A 17710-nucleotide genomic window follows, 5' to 3' on the forward strand; every position below is an offset into this window, starting at 1 on the left:
ACACGTCAAGTACAGTTTTTTTGCTATTGTATATGACGTTCCTGATTTTGTAACTAAATTGAAGTACCTACGAACAGATCGTAAGAATAGGTGTCTTTCTGAACTCGATTTCAGGGAAGAAATCAAATTAGACAAGGGTGTGTTACCAAGACTATTTGGCAACACTGTCGTAAATTATAGTCTGTGCTCATATCTATATATCTTAAATAAATACTGCAAAAGTAAACAGAAATTACTAGGTACCACAATTTCAAAAATTCCACATTGATAAGTTATCAATAGTTTGTGGATTTTCTCAAACAAATAGTTTATATAATTCGTAACTTCAATGACAATTAATTAGATGCATGGATAGTGTACAGTGTAAGGCTTTTGCAATGACTGGGCAGGTATGTGCTAAGTTAAATTTTGACCCTTTAAAAAGCCCAATATATTACCTTATATGATATATCATGGGATTATGGGGTAAAATTTACAATTCAGTACCTCGATTTTGAGGTCAGAGGGGGAGGGGAGAGGGGGGGGGAGGGAGGGTGGAGGGTCTACTTATCACCCCCAACCAATTTCAAGCACCAGAAACAGTTATTTCAATAAAAAAATAAAAAAAACCAAAACATATATACCTAACATTAACCGGACCCATCGTCCTCAAAGTCATGCACATAAGCCGGTCGTTTACCAAGCATAGTTCACCAAGTTTCAAAAAAATGCAAATAAAATAACGCACATTCACAAAAAAACAAAAGAAATGTAAAAAGTAGCGGATTTTTAACGGCTAATCCGTACTGTAACACTAACACACTCTTCTGGCAAAATCCAAATTCGAAATGGCCGATTGCGTTTAAAAAATGAATAGGGATGTAAAAAATATCGATTTTTAAAAAGTCGAATTTAGAGCGCGATTTAAATATTCGATGAAAATCTTCCACTTTCCATTATTATTTAAATTAAATATTAATATACTAACTTAACCTAACTGAACCAGATAATAATTCATTTTTTGAACAGTTATTTAAATTAAATATTAATATACTAACTTAACTTAATTGTACTAGATAATAATTGGTTTTTTGAACAGTTATTTAAATTAAATATTAATATACCAACCTAACCTAGCCGAACTATATAACAATTCGGCTTTTGAACGGCTCCGGCGCGAAGGAAGAGCAGCCCCCACCCGCTGTACCAAAGAACAGGCATTTCATGCCTGTCCTTTGGCACGTAGCGGGTGGGGGCTGCTCTTCCTTCGCGCCGGAGCCGTTCAAAAGCCAACAGACAAGACTAGACCACGTGGAAAGTGGGGTGCTCTGATAATTCTAATTAATAATTCGGCTTTTGAACGGCTCCGGCGCGAAGGAAGAGCAGCCCCCACCCGCTGTACCAAAGAACAGGCATTTCATGCCTGTCCTTTGGCACGTAGCGGGTGGGGGCTGCTCTTCCTTCGCGCCGGAGCCGTTCAAAAGCCAACAGACAAGACTAGACCACGTGGAAAGTGGGGTGCTCTGATAATTCTAATTAATAATTCGGCTTTTGAACGGCTCCGGCGCGAAGGAAGAGCAGCCCCCACCAGCTACGTGCCAAAGGACAGGCATTTCATGCCTGTCCTTTGGCACGTAGCTGGTGGGGGCTGCTCTTCCTTCGCGCCGGAGCCGTTCAAAAGCCGACAGACAAGACCGGACCACGTGGATAGTGGGGTGCTCTGATTTTTGAATATAAAATTTAGAAAATAAAGTAAACACTTTATTGTAGTAAAAATTAGCTTTATAAGCTGTAGGAATAAAAAATTAATTCTTTATTATCATCGATTTTTAGTAAGAATTAGCTTTATTGTAGTAGGAATAAAAAAAAACAATTCTTTATTATCATCGATTTTTCATACTAAAAACAATCGATTAATTTTATGCAAAATGTCACATCTCTAGTAAATCTCTAGTAACCAATAGAAAAGTATTAATTGGATAACCAATAGAAAAGTTCGAAAGTTAAAATGGCGGATTGTTTACAAATTTGTACTGTTGCACAAAACATCAAAAAGTGTTTTTAAATATTTAATTAGTGTAAATTACAACTCAGATACCATAAATGACTCCAAATGTCACGGAAGTGTTCAAATCAAGGCCCCCGAGACCCTATCTAGGGGTCTGAATAAGCAAATTCAAGGTAAATAGAAAAGTTTACAATGGCGGATTGTTTACAAATTTCTAATATTGCACAAAATTTCGAAAAAATTTTTAAATATTTAATTTATTTTAAACTACAACTTAAGCAGCAAAAATTACTCCAAATCTCACGGAGGTTTTCGAATCAAGGTCCCCCGAGACTCCTACACACTCAGTTTAATCACAATCAAGGTATTGAATATAAGATCCAACCCGGATTATGACCCCTGAGCTGGTTCGTCAACATTGAACATAATGATTTTATTTCAATATTTTGTCACCATACAGATTTTATGTAACTTCAATTTTTAATTAATTTAATATAATAAAATAACTTTGTATGATGACAAACATGTAAGTTCTTGACTTGACTACGACTATTTCTTTGTAAAACTTGAAATTTAATTGATAATTTAATTGAAACCAGATTGAAAGAATTGTACAGGTTTATAAAACCTTGTCAAAAATCCCATCCATCCTTGGAGCACGACTAAATAATTCTGGTACTAAAGTGTCATCAAAATGGTCAGTTAGAAACATTGACAAAGGAAAACATAGCCAGTTTGCTGTTAATTATATCCTTGATGAAGATTTGAAGGTGGTTGCTGAAAGTGATTTTGGCATAAACATCAGTAATGAGTAAGTGGTTTTCTTTTACATGATGATTCAACATTTTTGTTTCTTTATTGAATGAAAAAAATACACAAATATGATACAAATTTAACTTTTCAATTTAAACACAATTAAATCAACACTTAAAATAACTGATCCCAAATTGAAATGTAATTAATGGCAATAAAATTTAACTCAAGAAAAATTCCACCACATCTAGATTTTAATCCTCCAAAAAAAAATTTAATCTTAAATCTTAACAATTATTCTTATTTTCTTGAATTTTATTTTATTTACTTCACACCATATTACACAAGACTTCAATACCAATATTGCTAACACTAAAATTATTATTATGCCTAAGTGTTAATAATATATTTTTGGCAACTGAGGCGCTAACTAGCTGATATGGCAGAATGACCAGCGCTGTGGAACATTCTGCTCCTCAGCATAATGCTGAGCCAGGGCCATTTGCAGCCACAGCACACACGCTTCACATGCTTGAGACGAACCAAATGGGAAAAGAAAAAAAAATTATATACCTCTCATTATATCTTTTATTTAATTTTTTCTCTTTGATTATTGTTATTAGATAGTATCATGTAAGTAAATAGGTGCTATCAGTGTGTGTTGAGATCCACTATCGTGGACCCCCATTTTCATTTCATGGACTACCAATTTTTTTTTCGCTGATGTAGATCCTTGCAGGTTGTCATAGACCCCTAAGGGTCGATATAGACAACTTTGGGAATCACTGCTCTACATAAACCACTCGGATAAAACAATAGAATATTAGCGAAATGTTAACTGCTTTGTAACTAATTAATGCAATGTAACAGTTGAAGAGAGTGCCTACTTCTGGCTAAATTCTCAGGGGTGACTCTAGAAATAGCCAGAGCAAAATCTACCTTGGCTCGTATACATACATTAACTTTGTATAAACACAAAACTTTTGCATATACCGTTTTATAGATTGCTCTCGGCTGTATCACCAAAAGAGACATACAAAGCCATAATAAGGGAAGAAAAAAATGGTAAAGATAATAAATGCTTCTTGGAAGTCTGGTCCAAAAACTGCCTTGCACATTCAATAGATTTGACAGCATTGGATATACATGGGAATGTTTATGCTGATGGTAAGTGTATGATTTTAACTAACTAGGATCAATGTATATTAGTTTATGAGAATAGATTAACATAAGTTTTCATTTTATATGTTTTAGTCTCAGATTTAGGATTTTTATACTATTTATTGCTTAGAGGCTTGAGAGGAAATCTTTAAATTGGCCCAAAAAGTTCTGGACTGATTTAAAAAACTCTTTCAACATTTAAATGCTATATTATCATTGATTAATAATGGCTAATTTACAAGAAGGAAGTATGGATATATATTCTTAACCGCAGTGAAATAGTTTAAAAAATTATTTGGTTTTATTTTTCCTGTTACTATTTTATCATCAGCAAGTCCCATACACAAAAGGAACCAGCGATACACTATTGATAATTACATTATTATTCACGTATTTCCGCACCAGAACCCAATGTTGGTCTCATAAGTTCAGTGTCATTCTGATGTCTTAAGTTCGATCCTCTGCATTTGACTTTTTTTCTATGTGTGTATTTATGTTCAATTCAATTCAACTATTCATTCATATAGGTATTACAGAATGTACACTTATGACCGTCAAAAAAAAATATACATTAAATGCTTCTAATTTTACATTTACTGGCAGTTCACAAATCAAGGGCGTAAAACGGAAGAGAAGAACTGGCAATAAACTCTCCGTTACTCTTATTAATCGCCAAGTTTTTACTTTTACACAACGTTTGTCAGAAGCTGCAGAAGTACAATAAAATATGACATTAAATCTAACTCTCATACACATCAATTATATTCGAACATAAGTAACGTATTAAAGGACAAAATTGAAACAAACTTAATTAAATGTACTTGAAGTACAACTTCGTTTTCACAATTTCTTATGAATCAATAGTTATCAAATACAATCTCCATAGATATTTGATTTGCAATTTGGGGCAATATTAGCAATATATTATGAGTATATGTAAATATTATATCATAAACCTTGGTCATTAAATCTTTATTGTAATTATTTCAATTCACTTGCATATTGTGAACAAGTATTGATAATTTTTATTGTTTACTTATAGACTTTAATTTTCAGCTGAATTTGGAAGTCTGGACTGGTCACCGGATGAAAAGAGTTTGATATACATTGCTGAGCAGAAACCAAAGAAATCTGAACCCTATATTAAGAGGAAACCAGCCGATAAAGAAGCGAATGGAGATGGTGATAAGAGAATTATACCTGTAAGCTATTAATATACTAGTTTATATAACTGTTGGTCATATATTTTAAATAACCAATAGTCTAACTCCCGTACGTCAAAAATGTTTTGGATTTTGCCGAAAGAGTATTTTATACAAATCATTAGAATGGTTAAATTCATCTAAGGAACTAATTTAAATTAAAATCCTTTTTTTATATTAGAACAAGTAAACCGACAGACGTCCTGTCACAACTCAAAATGATGTTAAAAGGTCAAACCATATTTGCAGCACGCATTCAGTCCATCGCTGAGAGTTCAAAAATAACATTCTCGTTATTTTTTTTGTTTTTTTTATTTTTTATTTCGCACATGGCGCATAGTCTTTCGACCATACCGCCTAGTCTTTCGTATAAATTGTACATTAATTATATATTAGGTTCATATAAGTCTTTCGTATAAAAATTCTCGTTAAGTTTTCTTAATCTTAATTAACAATAATAGACAATAAAAAAAACATAGACAATAAATTGCCTGAACGTAATACGATGACCAAGGGAAATAGAGATAATTTTATTTATTTATACGTTTTAAAACATGTGCTTAAAAAATACAAGAAAATATGACATTAAATTTAACACTCATGCAAATCAATTATATTCGAACATATTTAAGTCTCTGTTATCAGAAAGAGAGTTGGGCAAGGGATTCAAATTACGTTAATGGTGTTTCAAAATGAACTAATAATGCGTTTTGAGGGTTTTTACTTCTTTTTTTTAATTTCCTTGTTTACTTTCTTGTTTTATTGACGTCCAGTAATATCTTGGTTCGTAATCGATCTCTTTGGTGATGTAAAAATTTAGTACCTTCATTTACGTTGCCAATTCAATTCACTTTTAATCAACGATTTTTTACGATTGAAGAAAGTTAAAAAATTTCTATGTTATAAAATATTTCGTACATTTTTTTGTTTTCTTTAATGTCTGGAAGAGATCGCTAAATTAATAAGGCCGCCTTTTGCACGGTGTATAGAACAAATGTTTAATTGATTTTTTTTATAGGGTGAAGAATATATTTACAAGCCAGATTGGGGTGAACAGCTAGTTGGTAAGAAACGGTCAGTGGTGGTCAAATGTGACCTGGATACGGAATCTCTCACTCTGCTTGATGGAATACCAGAAGCCATGTGCCCTGGGCAGGTATTTTTACCAACTTAAAAAAGTTAATCGTTAGGTAAATTTTATAAGTGTGTGTGTGTGTGTCCACAAATTTCTCGGAAACTGTCTGTCTGTGATTCAGTAATTTTAAGATATCCACGAATTTCTTCTTCAATATATTTAAAAGAGGAATTCATTGAAATCTTTATTTTGATACATAAATTATTTTAGTGTATTTAATAATCTATATCTTTATACGTATCTACTAATAAACTTGAATGCTTCTGTGAGTTGTAAAGCTTATGGTTTTGGATTCGATTTCCAGCGAAAAGATACCTAAATAATCAAGGATGTACCATCAGACACTTATAGTCCTGTTTAAAATATATTGTACACGATATAGAGATGAACATGTGTTCATGTGGATATGGTCATCATACATACATACATACATAGGTATCCCAGCTTCCGAAAAATTTCAGGTAAAATTCACGTCCGACGGCCGTGCAGTCGTAGGTGTGGTCTGGCAGGTCTTTGACCCTACTCGACTCGGACTCATATTTTGTACGAACAGACTAAGTCATATATTCTACTTGAGCCTTGATGGTGTTTATCGTAAGTACTTAATCTAATTAAGAAGCGGGCCTTCGTCTATCCAAAGACTAAAAAATAATTTGGAACATTTTTGGTATATCTATGTAAATATTCCGACCATAGAGATCGATTTTGACTGAATATGTTACTGGCTGACAAAAAACTACGCGCCAAAAATTCAAATCGTTCATAGTTCTTTTTTAATCAGTGACGCAATTTGAATGCTCCACTCCTCGTTCACGGGGACATTATCTTGATTAAAAGTGAATTGAATTTGGAACGCAAATAATGTTACAAAAATATTGAATCATCAAAGAGATCGATTACGAATGAAATCGTTACTAGATGTCAATAAAACCGCGCGGAAATTAAAAAAAAGTAAAACCCCGAAGCGCATTCTTAGGTTTTTTAAACACCAGTAATAATATTTTTTATTATCATTATTATTATAATAATTACTGGTATTTAGACTCCCTCAATTCACTCGCTTCCTATTAAGAGTTTCTTCTAAAGGCACATTATTTTTAAATCGCAAAAGAGATCGAAGGAAAACTATACTGCCAATAAAACTGCAATAAAATATAATAAACCTTCATTATAAAGAAAATCTCTCTGATTGAGAAAAAAATGAGATTAGTCTGACACAAAACCTATACATTAATTTACTCTTTATAACCTTATAAATAGCGATTCTCTATTACGAAGAAATATTTTCATATTTAAACATCAACATACTTAAGTGTAATTGTTTTTATAATCAGCGTACAAAACTAATCTTTTGAGATGTTGAATTTCTAAGAAAGTCACCTGCGGTCATAAACAACCGTCTCGCTTTTGTTATTGTTAATTGCTTTTACATGTGTGAGTGTAACATTCTTAGGCGACGCATACATGTACAATATTATTAGCAGTGTAGGGATAATATTGAAAAATTGCGCAATGATTGAACAAAAGTTTAAATTTTATTGCGCAATATGTATTTTTTGTACTGTGTAGGGTTAGTATTGCTCAATATTTTTTCAGCAAAATGAAATCTTTTTGATTAATATTAATATTTATCGCTAATCACTACGGCATTTTAGTTATTTTTCCATACGCCAAAGAAGTTTCACTTTAACGCGTGTACATAAGTACACACACTCTTTTTTTTATTATTAAATTATATAAAAAGTACTTTTATCGGATATATAAGAGATAATTTATATTAAAGAGACAATTTTATATATTGCTTGCAAGCCGTATGAATTAATTACTTCCAGGTAGGTTAAGTAGACCTGAAGGCGCTGTCAGGTCCCCCAGACTGTCTCCAGAGGGAGACGTCGTGTGGCTCCAGCGAACACTTGGGGGGCCGCATCATGCCTGCCATCAGATCGTCAGGCTGAGGAAGAATGACGTAAGTCTTCAAAAAGATTTTTAATTCACATTTAGGTACTACCAGTTCGGAAGTCAAGAGAGAAGCGGGCAAGAAACTCTATGCCACTCTTTTTAATTGCCAAGTTTTGAGCAAATCAATCCCAAGGATAAGGATCGTTATTAGAAGTTTTTTAAACAATACGATAGATTCCAGAACAATTTATAATCAATATTAAAAAAAAATAATAACAAAACTATTATTGTTAATTAAGTTCGAATGTTGATGTATATTATTAGCTTTACGGGAACCGGAAAGGGAATTAAATTTTGACATGTGTCAAAACGATGCTAGGAAAAAGTTTTTATATTTTATTCAATAAATTATTATTGATGGTTTATAATTTGACGTTGTTTGTTTTGCTTTTTTTTCTTTATGTTTGAGTTTATATAGTAATTGTACAATTTAAGTATTTTATCCATTAAAAGCTTGGTATTTCATGATTTTAATGCCAAATACTTTATTGGAGCTTATTAAATAATGAGGTTTATTAAATAAGCTTCAGGTACACACAAAAATACATACACACATATATACATAAAACCTTTTTATTGGCGTTTAGATTAAAAAAATATTCTCAATAGTAAGCTGTAAAGTTTTATCTAAATATATAATTTATATTTCCTGCTCATATTGTCTGGAAGAGATCGCTCGAAAGTGATAAGGCCTCGTCAATGTAATGAATAAATGTATTATTTTAAACTTTTTCAGCTAGACAGTGTAATTGCAGAACAGATTAATGAAAGCAAAGAGGAAATACTATTGGATATAGTAGATGACAAAATGTATATTAAAAACGGGACATTTCATGGCATGTATGGCCTAAGTTTACCCCTAAAATGCTTTAGCGGGGGCCGATTGATTTTCAGTACTCCGTGTCTCAATGAGATTAATAGCTACGTTTTGGATTTAGGTAAGTTAAAAGGACGCATAAAGCAAAAGTTTACGTCTGTGTGTGTGTCTGTCTGTAAGATTCATTTCGATACGGTTTTTAGCTTTTGATGTCTGAAGATTTTAATGATTTGGAACAACTATATAATCTGATACTGACTAACTATATACTCTAACGATGGAGCAAGAAGGTTTTCTAGGATTATACAATTTATAAGCTTTCGCCCGTAGCAACAACCGAGTGTACCTACGTATTTTGTTCAAGTTTTTTGTGTGGTTGATCCCACTATTTCTAATGGGATTGATCTCACCATTTTTGGTGGGGTTGATCCCACTATTTCTGGTGGGGTTGATGCTTATTTCCGGTGGGAATCTTCAGTGAGAGAAACCGCCTCCAACTATTCATAGTAAAAGTGTACTCCTCTCACATAGGCCGGCAACTTACCCACTAAAATGCGTATCCCTGGGCTGCGACGACTAACCGTATGAGCGTTCCGAAGGCTCGTTTCTGTATATTATATAAAATATATATATATGAGCTAATAATATTCCAGAAAGCAAAATTATAACGAATATCTCGCTGGTGCCGGCTGGTTCTACGTCAGTACTGTGCGTGGTGGAAGACAAGGTATTGGCGTCCTACTCTAATGTCAAAACTCCGGGACAGGTGAGATTTTATTAATTATGTTTGTTTTAATGTATATATGAAAAAAAAAAATACGTTTATTTTGGAACATAAGATCATCTAGGTATCACTTATTCCACGTCAATCGATTTGAACCTGTAGGCATCCCTACTCATCGGCAAAGACAGAGGGTGTAGGCCGAGAGAAAAAGCCGGCGTAAAAAACTCTCGGTACTCTTTTAAAAAAGCAAATTATCAAACAATATTAAAAACAAATATATCAAATTAATTGTGCAATATATTTTAAATGTGTAATAGATATAAAATTTAATTTATTTAAGAATTAGCTGCAATCGCGAACTTCGTGCCCCTTAATACCTAGCCAGCCTTTTTAGTATACACCAACATGGAAAATTTTGCTATGCCACCCAGTGACAAACTTATGGTTTGACACTATTTATTTTTTTAATACTTAAGGTCAAGTCAGGTCTACCTTATGTACCTACCTTACTATACTTAACCTACCTGGAAGTAATTAATTCGTACGGCTTACTAGTGCCAAACCATAAACATTTTTTTTTGACACAAAAAAAATAGTGGTTAATCGTAGAGGGTTGATGAAAATTAAGGGTTGTATATTTGTATGCTGTCTCATAAAAAAAACCAACAATTCAGTCAAGTTTTTTAGGGTTGACGCCCCTTATCGCTTTGGTTTGAAAGATAAAAGATAATTAAAAAGGCCGGCAACGCACTCGCGAGCCCTTTGGCATTGAGTGTCTATGGGCGGCGTTATCACTTAACATCATCATCCTCCTTCCCGTTTGCCCCCTATTCTATAAAAAAAATAGTAGCCGATTCTCAGACTTACTGAATATAATAAAATTTCATAAGAACCGGTCGAGCTGTTTCGGAGAAGAGATTTAATTAAAAGCTTTACTTTGAAAAGTTTCGCAATCAACATACTGATGAAGCTGTTCAATTAACAGGCTGGCCTTTTAACTAAACAGCGCCGTTTAAATATATTCAGGCAGTTGATCAAACAGCTAGCTAAACGACGATACATAAATCTGAATTCCAGACCTGGATAGGTTGTAGCACTACTGATTTATTATTATGTACTGATTATATTTTAATTAATACATATAAATAAATAAATAAATTTTTGGTATATGACTTTTAGTTGTACATCGCAAAGATTCCGCAACGCGGATCGGAAATGTCAATACAATGGGTTCGTGTGAGTTCACCAAACCCGGTTCCTGAGCTAAGCGATGCTCAAGTTGAGTATATGAACTTGGAGCATCCGAACTGCGAGGATGACGTCAGTAAGTGTGTTCTTTTTTTTATAGAGATGGATTAAGAACCAATATGTATGTTAAAATTACTTTATAGAACTGGGGTAAAGTGGGCAGGATGTTTAGTGATATCGTCGCCCATGGACACTCTTAAAAAGCAGAGTAATCTCCATTGCGTTGCATGCCTTTTAGGATTTGTTAAAAAAAATTTTTGAAGGTGGTCTGATATTTGTATTTAAATACGCTTGAGGTTCGAGGCTTAATTGAGGACAAATAATGGAACCTTCGACTTAGGGTTATAAAAAAAAAGAGCGTACCAATTCTTGAAAGGCCGGCAACGCACGCGAGCCTCCTATTATATAAAAAAAAACAAACTGCTAATTTGGCGCTACCAAACGAACTCTGTAATTAATATAAATAACCTTTTCCTATATGTAATAAAAAAAGTATTGATTTTAAAATAGCAGTTTTAATGCATTGTAAATATCTATTATATCCGGTTCCAAAGAGGAAAATTTTGTCTATGGTCATACCATAAACAATAGAAGTTTGACAAAAACAATGTTCCTAAATATCTGAAGCTTCGGCGCTTAATATGTTTGTTTGTCCAGAATCCTTCAACTGCATATTGGTAAGCAGCAGCGAGAAGCGCCCTCTGGTGGTTTGGCCCCACGGTGGACCGCATTCAGCCTTCGTCAACGCATATTCTTTGGAAACGGCCTTCTTCCACTTACTAGGTAACTTTTTAAAACCTTTTAATGTCAGCATTAAATTATAGTAACTGTGATATAAAATATTTTTAATAAGGTGTAATAGAAACAAATTCTTAAAAGGCCGGCGACGCACTCGCGAGCCCTCTAGCATCGAGTGTCCATGGGCGGTGGTATCACTTAACATCTGGTGAGCCTTCTGCCCGTTGCCCCCTGTTCTAAAAAAAAAAAGAGGCGGAGGAGGCCTTTATCCGATTTCTGTTTTTGTTTCATAATCATTTCCTTTTCATCAGGCAAGTGATGCGATATTTTCAGCCGAGGGCTGGTTTCCTGACGATGAAAGAGAAATATCCATTGTGTGTGATTTTACACAAAATTTTACTAATATATAGCTTAAATCCAGTAAAAAAGTGTTTTCTTTAAATTTTCTTTTGCGTAAAAATACATGTCATAATCGTATCATTTATAATCTGTATCTATATCTATCGTAAAATTTATAATCTGTACTATGACGGACAAAAGTATTTATAAAATAACTACGAAAATTAATTTTAAAAATTAAATATTGTTTGCGTAAACATATCAAAAAGTTCGTGACGTTTCGTTAAATTCATAACCTAATGTACTATACAGGACAAATGAAAGATACTATTAATACACATTTTTGTCCATCATAGTACAGGTTATAAATATTAGCAAACGTTAGATATGTATCAATGTTTTGATTTTCGATGTTTTGACATCCTCTACTGCTTCGCAGGCTTCTCGAGCCTCCAAATAAATTACCGCGGTTCAATTGGTGCGGGAGATGCTTCCGTACATTTTCTACCGGAACGCATCGGGACCGCTGATGTCATTGACTGCAAATATGCTACTGATCAGGCGGTAAAATAGTTTTAACATTAATTCACCAAAAAACCATTTTCATTCTGGTATTGAGTGTCCATGGGCGGCGGTATCACTTAACATCAGGTGAGCCTCCTGCCCGTTTGTCCCCTGTTCTATAAAAAAACCTAATTAAAAATTACGTCGCTTGTCTTGCCCCGAGGAACTAAGTGGTAAAGCACTTTTACGACTGTGTTAATTTTTTCTCATATGTATTTGACTTGAGAGTTTTTGCAAAACATGTTATTAAATAAACACCAGGATGTCTTTATTCTACGGAAATTATTTTGTGCATAATGTTACTTGATAAAGAGGAAAACAAATAAAGGTTGATTTTAGACATTCGTCAAAATTACCATCGTAATCGTTCACTCGTCCGTTATTATGTTTATACAGTGTAACAATCGTTTAACGATTGCTCTTTTGCTCTTCCGTCTAATTAGTTAAATTACTTTTATGTAGATTAAGATTTAAAAATACAGTAAATACATAACAAAAGTGTAATCGTCTTATAGGAAAAAATAGCGTTCATTTGAGATATTTCCTTATATTTTTTACTTCTTAGTTTTCCTTTATTTATTTTTCTGAAAAAAAAAACAGATTTATCTTTTGCAAATTTGTTCCCCGGGGTAGCGACTTTGTATATGTGTGATTTCGACAGTCATAGACTCAACTCGTAAAATATAGCAAACATCTTTACACATATATACTCCAAAGTAGGTTATTTCTGCCTTTTGGCATGGGCCTTCTCCATCTGTTTCCATTGCTTCTGCCCAATTACGTCTCTACATGGTATTTGTAAATAGACATAAATTCGTTGATTTCGGACCAATGTGGAAGGTTTATAATGCAGGTGAAGCAGTTCGCAATAGACGAGAAGCGGCTGTGTTTGTATGGCGGGTCGCATGGTGGATTTTTGGTAGCGCATCTCAGTGGTCAGTACCCGGGCGTTTATAAGGCTGTGGTTGCCAGAAACCCTGTTATTGATTGCTCCTCTATGTCTGGAGTCACGGATATACCTGATTGGTGAGTGGGAAACTTGCTTCTCTTGCAACATTGATATATGTTCCCTTTATCGTGTTGTTAATTAATTGGTCCTTCGTATTTCGTCCTTTTTGTTAATGTGATTTTAAAGTTTTATTGCGATACTTTTAACTTAAACATGGTTTTCTATCAACAAAATGTTTTCTGTCTTTCTCATTTGTCATTTTATGGGACATCAAACATTTAGATCGCCTTTGATTTGGGTTTATTTTACATTTGTATTTGTATGTTTCTTTTAGTTTAGTGTATACCACAATCTTCTTAATTCTTTGCTTCGCTTTAATAAATACTTTACTTTATTAATCAAAATTAAATCAAAATATCTTTATTCACATAGGTAAACATGTACACTTATGAACGTCAAGAAAAACAAATTAAATTAATTGTAAATTTACATTTACAACCAGTTCGCAAGTCAAGGGCGTAGAGCGGGTAATACTTTTGCTGTAAACAAATCCTTGACTACCCTCAATAGTAAGTCTATCACCGTTTTTCTATCTACTGCTAATACGATAGCTTAGTATGTGCAAACTCTGCTGTATCAATCGAATTGAATTAATGTGGTTATTAAAACGTTTCTGCTTAGTTAAAAGATGATATATAGTTCAATACAAATCGTCAACTTAAGGCATTTCAGAAAAGAGTGTACCAAATAAAAAAATCGGCAACGCACTCGCGAGCCACTTGCATGCGCGGTGTGCATAATAGTTTTCTCCTTTTCTAGAAAAAAAAACTAATATTTTTTTCGCCAAATTCGTGGCGAGTCATAACTGTAAAATGGATATTTCTCTTTAGTCGTTAAAAGTTTAGATTTCTTAGTTCAATCTATATGTAGGACACATGGCACTAACATTTTTAAATTATGATTTTTAGTTTGCCCTAACCTTTAAAAGACAGACAAACTTTGTGAGCTATAGTATTTTTGTGAAGAAACTTGTATGTTTAAATAATCAATTAAATAAAATTTCGTTGTTGATATAGCATAACATTTTTTGCGAAAAAACAGCCTATTGAAACCAGTACTTGGTTTTATAAAGGTTACTCAGATTTGGCACTAAATCAATCATTGATGAGTGGTTTGCAAAGTCTGAATCAGGCGAAATAAGCACCAAGGAAGATGCACGTTGTGGACAACCGAAAAACGCGACACAATAATTTTTAATCAATATATATGTAATCCTCCGTACTTTTCAGCATAGATAATATATTTTAAAAGTCTACAACTTAAATACCACAGTAAAAATAGATTTTGTCTGTAGGACTCGCAACTCTTCGTTTGAATTATCGCGGCTCAACTGGTTCAGGAGATGACAACGTCATTTCCCTCATAGGCCATGTTGGGGTTTATGATGTACAAGACGCACTGTTAGCCTTAAATATATTGAAAGGAAAATTTGAAAAATTTATTCTATATGGCGGTAGTTACGGGGGATTTTTGTGTGCGCATTTGGCTGGACAATATCCAGATATGTTTAGAGCTATGGTATTGAGGAATCCACTTATAGATTTGGCTACGAAAGTCAGTTATGCGGATAACCCAGATGGGTGAGTTTTGGGTGTATTAGTAGTTTGGTGAAAGTATTGGGTCTGTTAAAATTCTGCGGGTAGGTTCAAATTTTGAGACAAAATAACATTCTGTAACGGTACGGTGGTTTTATTTATGTGTTTGTATTAATTATCCTGCACTGTTATTTATGTATGATTTTATATTTTGAGGGTAGATTTCCATTTTTTGTTATTGTATTTCCTTTAAATAGAAAAAAATTAACTCCGGCTAAATTTCCGGCGATAAATTGATCACGCTTGTTTTCCTAATTGTGTGTTGTTGTGCTCGATACTAATTATTGTGAGGGTAGATTAATAAATAAAATCTATTTCCATTACTGTCAATAATATTTTCTTATTATATCTCTTTGAGATAGAGAGTTGCACTCAAGTCACTTGGCCAATACTGCTCTGACAGTAACTGAAATAGACAAACAAACTGTCAAAAATGATATTACAGGTGTTACGTAGAAGCTGGTCTTAATTACCACGAGTCCGGTGAAGTGTTGGACAAAGAGATTCTGGCCATGCGCAGATGTTCGCCAATAGTCCACGCCCACAAGGTTATAGCACCCACCGCTTTGATGCTGGGTTCAAATGATAAACGGGTACCTTGTTACCAAGGACTGGACTATGCTAAAAGGTTGAAGGCTAATGGGGTCAATACGAGGTAAAAATGTTTTTTTGTAGATTTAGCAATTATTGTTTAAACAATAATCATTATAATGGTTATCATTGTGTTAGTTACAATACTATATTAAATATTTTATTTAAACTTCGACTAAAAAAGAGTATACCAATTGGTAAAAGGCCGGAAACACACTCGCAAGTCCTCTACCTTAAAGAGTGCCCATGCGCTGCGGTATCACCTAACATCAGATAATCGCGCCAGTTTGCCCTATGATCTATATAAAACAAATATATTATTTTACTTAGCATTAAGATCGGCTCTCGATTATTTAAAACTCAAGTAGAGATAAATTTCAAAGTACCAAGGGGTCAAAATAACCACGGGGGAGAAAATGCTCAAATAAATAAGATTGTACAACATTTGTTTTTTTATTATGTATTAACAATTAAATACAACAATATAAAAAATATTTCTGAAAGTCCGTAAGTCCGACTGAGTGAGTCAAAAAAATTAAAAATCAATTACATAGTTTCAAATTATTGAGATATTCAAATTATCGCATTATTGTATATTTAATGATTATATAAAAAATTATATAAAAAAAGTTTGAAATTATTTTGTAGTGTAGTAAAAATATGGAAAATGTATAACGAGGATAATAGGCAAGGAGGTGATCAGCGCTCTGTGCATTATCCACTCCTATAATAAGGTCTAAAGCCAGTTTCCTCCCGATGTTAAAGGCTAGGTCACAAATTATATTTCAGAGTATACATGTACGAAGATAATCATTCTCTGAGCAGCTTAAATTCGGAAATGGATAATCTCATCAACGGTGCCGATTGGTTCCTGACCCATTTGAAGGAATAACTGAAAAATAATCTTTTAAACAATTAAGGACGCTAATATAGTTAAATGTATGCTGATGTTAATAATGACTAAGCTCCGAATTAAATAAACTTTTGCATTTGTAATGCATACTTTTATACTGAAATTATACATTTTATATTTAACTGTGTTTTGTTTTATTTGAAAATTAGTATTTAGATTTACCTAATAGCCTTTACATTATATTTATTCTCTAGAAAGTTCCACATTCTCGTGGGACAAAATATTTTAAGTATTATTTACCTAGATAGATCGTATAAATTGTCATCTGTCAAATCTGTCAGTGTCACTGTCCATGATTTACGAAAAGAACGAGAAAATATGAAATATGTTAATGGTTTTAAAATATAATATATCAGTAATTTAAGTTAAGTATTTATATTAAAAAAGCGATATTCGTTAAATGGTTCATAGATCCATTAATAGTGAAAAATCAAATAATGATTGTTCTAAATGATTGCGCAATACATAGAACATAAAAACAGCATTTTTTGCCTCATTTGAAACGAAACCTCATTGTTGCAACATTCCTAATATAAAAGCAAAGTGCCTGACCATCTGAGCGACGGAGCTACCCCTCCTACGCTAAAATATAATTGACCATGCGGCAGGTGCGTGCAACATATGCACCACCCTATAATGATTATTTACCAACTATTTTAAGAGCTTACAATTTTAGGCTTCACTAGCCCTTATACCCTTTAATGATATCGGAAGTGAAAATAGCTTTTAGCGGTATATAGAATATAAGACTCGCTCCAGTTTCCCTCTACTGCTCCGAATAAGCATATGTACTAAAATAATCTCGATTGTCTACTTAGGACGCTCACTAAATTTAAGGGTAAGTTTAGAGTCGAGACTTAGTGCTTAGACAGTCTACGCCAGAAATGTATTGGATTTTAACATACGGTAGTCAATGCTGCCTATTTTCTGAATCACCCTCTCCACTTTGAATCTTAGTAAGATACGTTTTGAATA

General features: G+C 33.3%; 1 protein-coding gene and 1 long non-coding RNA gene across 3 annotated transcripts; both read left to right on the top strand.

The window, feature by feature from the left end:
- The first annotated feature begins 202 nt into the window (after positions 1–202).
- Positions 203–16854, top strand: LOC111002001 (acylamino-acid-releasing enzyme). 2 transcript variants are annotated; one of them, XM_022272089.2, is made up of 15 exons: positions 208–389; positions 2587–2798; positions 3744–3907; positions 4958–5103; positions 6122–6259; positions 6700–6832; positions 8071–8204; positions 8934–9135; positions 9668–9780; positions 10918–11062; positions 11644–11769; positions 12503–12627; positions 13481–13653; positions 15677–15886; positions 16612–16854. In XM_022272089.2, the coding sequence occupies exons 1-15, from the start codon at positions 348–350 to the stop codon at positions 16712–16714; spliced, it is 2166 nt and encodes a 721-aa protein (XP_022127781.2). In that variant the 5' UTR covers positions 208–347; the 3' UTR covers positions 16715–16854. The 2 variants fall into 2 exon arrangements, with proteins under 2 accessions (XP_022127782.2, XP_022127781.2); XM_022272090.2 differs by lacking the exons at positions 12503–12627; positions 13481–13653 and adding an exon at positions 14931–15216 and having other exon boundaries at positions 203–389.
- LOC123689900 lies at positions 1680–2374 on the top strand. Its single transcript, XR_006750769.1, has 2 exons — positions 1680–2160; positions 2270–2374. It is a non-coding gene; the product is annotated as an uncharacterized LOC123689900 (long non-coding RNA).
- Positions 16855–17710: the final 856 nt, after the last annotated feature.

The sequence above is a fragment of the Pieris rapae genome, chromosome 17 (assembly GCF_905147795.1).
Source record: "Pieris rapae chromosome 17, ilPieRapa1.1, whole genome shotgun sequence".
In the NCBI taxonomy this organism is placed as follows: domain Eukaryota; kingdom Metazoa; phylum Arthropoda; class Insecta; order Lepidoptera; family Pieridae; genus Pieris; species Pieris rapae.